General features: G+C 39.7%; 1 protein-coding gene across 1 annotated transcript; it reads left to right on the forward strand.

Annotated features, from left to right (window-relative positions):
- The first annotated feature begins 331 nt into the window (after window positions 1-331).
- Window positions 332-3,790, forward strand: LOC147430601 (uncharacterized). Its single transcript, XM_086493192.1, has 13 exons — window positions 332-778; window positions 974-1,023; window positions 1,142-1,204; window positions 1,278-1,357; window positions 1,482-1,507; window positions 1,563-1,592; window positions 1,681-1,715; window positions 1,824-1,873; window positions 1,961-1,975; window positions 2,567-2,608; window positions 2,753-2,827; window positions 2,898-2,924; window positions 3,479-3,790. The coding sequence occupies exons 2-13, from the start codon at window positions 1,021-1,023 to the stop codon at window positions 3,639-3,641; spliced, it is 609 nt and encodes a 202-aa protein (XP_086349318.1). The 5' UTR covers window positions 332-778; window positions 974-1,020; the 3' UTR covers window positions 3,642-3,790.
- The last annotated feature ends 3,080 nt before the right edge of the window (window positions 3,791-6,870 follow it).

Here is a 6,870-nt window from a genome sequence, read left to right on the forward strand (position 1 = left end):
TTCATCCTCTCTGTCATGGTCTCTTCGTCTTCCATACCTTCTCTCATGTGAACAATGTCTAATCTACGTGCCGATCATGCCTACTACAATCTCCATCATCATCTCTTATATGAATTCAAGCGTCATGTCCGTGCTTCTCACTCTTCTGGGCGAGGTCGATAGTGGACTCTACTACCACTTTCTCAGAACAATAGATGTTGGCTTCCAAGCTTTGTGCATACCTTTGAAGCTTTCAACCCATTATCGCTTAGCATATGTAAGCTATTCAGAGCTCTTTAGCAATTGTGTATAGTTGCCAAAATGATTTTTTCAAACACAAGGCTAGGCTTAAGGTATCACACAAGGGCTGACAAGTGGGAGTGGGAGTGGGAGTGGGAGTGGAAAGATGTCGGACAATTCGTCAACAAATCCAAAAATCTAAGCACAAGTGAGAAACCTGTCTAGGGTTTAGCAGAGTGTTTTTCTTGTAGGTTACAGAGACGGTGCATTGCCCGCATAGGTGACTTTGTGGCAGGTGACTCCACAAGCCAAAATTAGCACCATCGCCCTCTGGAAAGAAAGCGCTGAGTGGTCTCAGCCTCTCATTCCCTTCCCGTGGAGAAAATGGCCTGAGTTTGGCGCATCAGCTGCCACCTAAAACTGCATGTTCGTGATGTTGAGCAGTGGAAGACAATGATGGAAGCAAGCTGGTGAGACATAATGTCATACGGTAGGACAATCTGGACCTGCCATTGTGGTTCCCAATAGGAGCAGAGCTGAACGAGGGGGACAGGTCCAGGTACTATACTTGGCTTGAGCAATTTTTCTCAGCTATTTTGATTAGATGAGTAGTGATGGATCTAATAGTTGTGTGGGTTGTGAATGATTTCCATGAATCTTTATCTTGCTCTAGGTAAATTAGGGCTTTAGCTAGGTGTATGGAGTGCTATTTGAACATCAGTTAAAACCATTGGGTGTGTGTACAATTTTTAAGGAACGCCAAGATGCTGACAGTTTCTACAGAAGTGGAAAGCATCAGTAATGGTAAGGGCTCTCTTACATGAAAATATACTTTTTTTTTCCATTTCAAGCACTTGTATGAAAATCTTGATTATGCTGGTTCAACTTTTTCACTTGACATGCTCTTTGAAATTTCTTGTAGTCGTCGCTTGCTGCTGCCAGAGCAGATAACTTCTACTATCCTCCAGAATGGACTTCACAGCAGGTTTGTGAAAGTTACTGCCAATCGATTATCTATTTTGGCTAAGCACAAATCAAATCATGTTTGATGATTGTAGGGCTTGTTGAACAAGATCCAGGGGCAGCATCCATTGCACAAGAGAGCCAAGAAACTCGATCAAGACATATTAACCACAAGGTGATTGTCTAGGTTTCAAAGCATATTTGTAAGAATTGGGGAGTTTGGGCTGTTGTGAGACATGAGCTCTATCGATGTTTTAAGGATGATTGTATTCATTCAACTTGTTGCATGCTTACGCTAGTTTTGAGATGCCATACAATCTATATGGTGTGGAGGATATCATTCCATGATTGCAAAGGGAGTGCGTTTCAATGACAAAAAGAAGCAAGTTGGAAACTATTACTCCACAAAGGTGAGCCCTTGTAATATTACTCTTACTTATTATAATAGTTTTTTTGAGTGTGGTAATTTGTGACTCAGAATGGCACTTGGTGCTTCAGATATGGAGCTTCTCAATGAAAACAGCCTACTGCAGGTAGGAAATCATCATTCAAACTGACCCTCAGAATTGTGAATATGTCATCTACTCAATGAGTAGTCAATCTCATGCTTCACTTTGGATGCCTTTGGTTGGGTACTAAAGTGCTTACAACACCTTCTAGCCAGTTGTTCGGACAAACAATTTGAACTGTGGTAAGTGTTGGACTGCCCTTTTCTTGAGTTTTTCCCTAGTTGGGGAGGTTACTTTGCACGAAGCTCTGCAGAAATATGTCTTTGCAGGAACAAAAAGAGCAAGTGAAGGCAGAAACCGATTACTCCAAGAAATTAGGGCTAGGAATAAGGCTTCAAGGACAAAGTTTGCCCACAAATTCGATGGTAATCAAAAATAGAGGAGAGCAGCTATTACTGCATCATCGATTTGTTCTCAAGGGTCAGCTAAGCATAATCATGTTGTTGCCAATTCTGAGGAGAAGCTATTGTTAAAGACCAGATAGGCCAAAAGCAAGACCTCGCGATGGACATTAAAAACCAGATAGATCAAAAGCGAGACCTGGCTATGGATCTTAGAGCGGGCCTAGAGCAAACGAGAGAGAGATTTTAGTAGGCAACAAGCAGTGTGTTGGAGATGCACTGGTTGGTTGTAGAAAAACTGATTTCTCTCAAGTCAACACACATTCTTACTCTGTATATTTAAATATTGAAGATGAAAAATGAGACAATTTTGTATATTCTTTGATGAACATTTATATCACCTTGTTTTGTTTGTTTTGCAAGTTGCAGGAGTCTGGTGAAACTGGTGCATAAGCCACTCTAGAAAGTTTTCCATGTGTTCAAAATCTTCTATGGGCAGAAAGAAAGGGTTTAGCTACGTCATGATGGCCCAAGGAAAGGGCAGGAGTTACATGCTTTTGACAATGCTGTGACCATGTAAGACTGTTGGTGTATTTCATTGTCTGTGAAGGACTCATGTGTCTGTAGACTCTACAATTCAAAATGTTTGTCCAAACAACTATTTAGAAGGTGCTATAAGCATTTCAGTACAAAACCAAAGGCCTATTTTCATGGTGGCAGTCAAGAAAGACAAGCGAGGCTCAAGCTTATTTCAAAATGTGACCACTTGGAAGGTAGTTTTATTGCTAGCAAAAGGTTGAAAAGCAGCTAGCTGTATTTGGACCAAGAACAACTGAGGAAAAGCATACGTTTTGGGATGTGGTAGTTCACAACACAATACGCTTCATTATGGGTGGGTTTGCCTTAGCACCTTAGACGCATAGACCTTTGTTTTAATAGTGGTCTGGTATATGTGCATGAGTGTGTTAGTGGTGGGTGTGTGTGTGTGTGTGTGTGTGTGTGTGTGAGAGAGAGAGAGAGAGAGAGAGAGAGAGAGAGAGAGAGAGAATACTAATACCTAGTGGGGGTGTTGTAGTATTTGATCAACACTATTCATAGTTTGTTGTCTTATGGATTACTTTGAAACTTGCACTTCCTTTTAAAGATAAATCTAGGCTCTTCCTAGATTTCTCTAGGTAAATATATTATATTGTAGCAAGTAGTGATGGGCTAAGGCAAAACTTGCTCTAGAGATTGAAAGATTGTTAATTTGCATGTGGAATTTCTATGCTTGAATAGTGAGTTTCTCAGTTCTTCTCTCTTTGGACTAAAATGTACTTTTGTCTTTTTTCGGTTGTGTGCAACTTTCGTATGGCAAGCTTCCATCTTCTCTGCTTTGCTACTTGCTAAATGTTCATGTTGCCATCCTTGTACAATGACCTAGTGATTTGTGCTTGTTCTTTGTAGGTTGGTGACATTAAGGGTACAATGGTGCTACGGGCTTGTACCCTCGGCAATGCCTCTTGACTCATATGAGTCTGTCTTTGCTTGCCTTACAAACATCATTTTTCGTATACCTCCAGCTTTGCTTCCGTGGAAGTTTTTTGTTGGTTTTCTGAATCTTTTGTAAAGCTGATTTCTGTGAGTTAGCGCTATCAATATGGACTAGGACACTATGTGAATGACTCATAATTTTAATCTTTGCATGATTTAGTAAGAAGAATACACTCAGTCATCCAAATAACAAAAAGACTTTTCTTTAAAATACCGTTCTCTTTTCAAGAGAAGAAATAACATGACAATGCTCTTTTACCCGGTGCATGCAAGGTGCTTCAAGGCTTTTAATTGTGGACCTTTTCTTTTAATCTACCTTTTTTACACCTCGTAAGCATTAACGACAGTAGCATCAAGCTCATGCTTATCTTAGTAGAATCAAGAAAAAAAGTAGCGCTTAAGGTCATCTCCTTGCTCTTGTTGTGAAGTGACAGGAGACAAAACTTGTTGTTTGATGTTCCCCAAAGCATAAGTATGCATCTTGTGAGCATCTTATTTGTCTCATTGTAGGGTGTTGCTTCTTGATCGTGCCCTGGTCGAACTATTGTGCAAGCAATGTTTTGCGTAGTGCCACATATCTTAAAGAATCAAGTCTAGGTAATTGCATTAGCTGAAAGTGGCCTAGAGCCTTTTGTCCCCATCCTTGCTCGATACGTGTTGCAATCAGTACGTTTGAAGAGTCGACATTTCGGACAAGAATCTTCTAAAGTCCTTTTTGTCCTTTTTAGAGTACCCCATTTGGCATACATATTGGTCAAGGCATGTCCTCAATGGAGATGCCCTCCCTTTGCATCCATTGAAAACTCCCCGGCACTTCCTGATTCTATCCTTGTTCAACGTAACTTGCAATTGTCATTTTGCGTAGGGCCACATGCCTTCAATATGCAAGTGTAGATGATTGCATCGGCCCTCGCTTTGCATCAACTGAAATTAGCCTAGAGCTCTTTGCCCTTGTCCCTGTTTGACACGTGCTGCAATTAGTATGTTTTAAGAGGCGACATTGTGGACAAGGATCACATCAAGCCCTTTTTGTCTTTTCTACAACACACCCCATTTGAAATACATGTTGACCAAGAGAATGCCTCAATATCATGCATAGTGCCACATGTCTTCAAGCTACAAGATGCCCTCCCTTTGCATCCATTGAAAACAGCCTGACACTTCTTGATCTTGCCCCTGTTTGCGTATCCTGCAAAATCGGTGTTTTGTGTACTATGCCTTTATGTAGGTGATTGCATCGGTCCTTGCTCACATCGGCTCAAAAAACATAGAGCTTCTTGCCCTTGCCCTTGTTTGACATTTGCTACAATGAGTGTGTTTTCAAGTGTCAACACTCCTTATTGCCTCATGCATTCTACTTTTCTGTATTTAGCCACGCTGTTCAAGTTTAAAAGGAAAAATAATCAAAGCTTCATCCAATGAGTTAGGTCAGTTCGGTCTTTATACATCATACATTCTCTTAAAGGTTGGGTATGTCTCAACTCATAGAAGGAAAAAAAAGAGCATCATTTTTCCTGAGTTTTAGCTTCATCTCATGGTTGTGTTATAGTTGTATATGTTGAGCAAGTGCCATGGAATGTCAATGACACTTCTCCTCAATCAAATTTTTCAAGGAGGAGTGAATCATCTTCTCTATTGCTTGCAATACCTCATTGACATTCAGATGCACGATTTGAATGATCAATAGAGCAATAAATAAACACCTTCAATGAGGATTTGGACCTAAAGCTTTTGTAAGCATTTATTTAGGAGATGAACAAGATAATGTTTTGTAATGTGAAGGATATTGATTGCACATATTCATGAAGTATCCTTACGATATAATATTTATGATTGTTTTGATTTTTTAATTTAAAAAAGCACTTTAAGACTTAAATATATTTATATCTCAACATGTGAAGTATGGATGTTTTTTACAATGCCTTAAATCCCATGCGGGAACCTATTGCGTAGGTGGCTTATATTTTTGGGTTGAAAATATGATCTCTGATTAAGGGGGACTTTGTCAAATTTTTTTCGAAGCCCCTTTTTCATGTTAGTAGTGAAAGAGCATTCAACAATTTATAGATTTGTTATTTCACTACATTGAGGCTTATTTATGTTTACAATGGGATTTTAGATCCTGAATAGTAGGTGATGTATATTTGTTGACAAAATTTAGTTCAAAATTGCTTATTTTTCATTCAACAACATAATAGGGTTAGTACTACTCAAAAACATGTACGTAGGGGTTTATGTAAGTTATATGATCTGCATAAATAGGGGTTAGATTAGTATGCATGGTTCTGTATATAGTGAGTTTTGACTCAAGGGTTGCTTGTAGGTGACGTCCTCTCATAGGTAATAATGAATCCCCTTGGCATGGAACTTATAGTAAAAAATGTCATACATGTTCCCAAGTTAGCAAAGAGTTTGATATTTGTTGGTTGGTATTTATTGGTTAGCTTGAAGAATTGGGTTACATGACCACCTCTGGGAATGGTTCATGGCCAATTAGGAAGGGAAATCTTGTGATTTTTAGATATCAAAAGCATGGAATGCTTTAGTCCTTTTTTTTTGTGTATAAAAGAGGATTGTATATCCATAGTCGAGATTACATTGGTGCACCTAAACTTGACCGGCTCATGGGCATGCTAGAAGCAGGTACATGAGTGTCAATAGGTGCATGACATAGTGCTTGGGCAGTTGCTTGATGCAAGGTACAACAAGCATTGCTAGAATATGTATACCAGATGTGGCGTAACAGGTTAATGGCATTTTTCAATCTTTCATAGCCGAGGAGCTTGTAAGTGTTAGAGTTTGGTGGATAACGTCATTAGGTGTTGCCATGGTATGTATGCCATGGCTACTCATGCTCGACGCGTTTGAGTTTTTTGAATGCCTAAAGACCATTATCTGGATGATCTTTGATCAAATGTTGTGGCCGGACATTGTGGTTCAGAGTGAGGCAATCGACATGGTCATTTGATCTCGGCGAGGTGCTTTCCATCCATTAGCTACTTTTGCAAGGTTGATTGTAGTTGGTTGCGGCCGAGTGGTCATCGGCATGAGAACGATTCTTTTTATGGGTTCTTGTGCACATCAAAGCTTGAGGTGGACGACTGCTTGTCATACGCCTATACTATTCTGCGTTTTCTATGTGCATTGGTACCTCATTTGGATGGGATGTATATCAATCACATATTGTTACTACTTTCTTGTAGGGTGATATATTTGAGAAAGCCTATGTAACATAGCCTCATGGCTTTGTCAAGAAAGGGCAGGAGATAAAGTGTGCAAATGTAAGAAAGATTTGTATGGTTTGA

This window comes from Adiantum capillus-veneris, chromosome 21 (genome assembly GCF_014529385.1).
Source record: "Adiantum capillus-veneris isolate H3 chromosome 21, ASM1452938v2, whole genome shotgun sequence".
NCBI lineage: Eukaryota > Viridiplantae > Streptophyta > Polypodiopsida > Polypodiales > Pteridaceae > Adiantum > Adiantum capillus-veneris.

Excerpts from the sequence above, each read along its gene's own strand:
- LOC147430601 (XM_086493192.1), top strand. Across the intron at positions 1,508-1,562 it reads GATGCCATACAATCTATATG|AAGCAAGTTGGAAACTATTA; the intron begins GTGTGGAGGATA and ends AATGACAAAAAG. Across the intron at positions 2,609-2,752 it reads TTTGACAATGCTGTGACCAT|TCAAGAAAGACAAGCGAGGC; the intron begins GTAAGACTGTTG and ends TCATGGTGGCAG.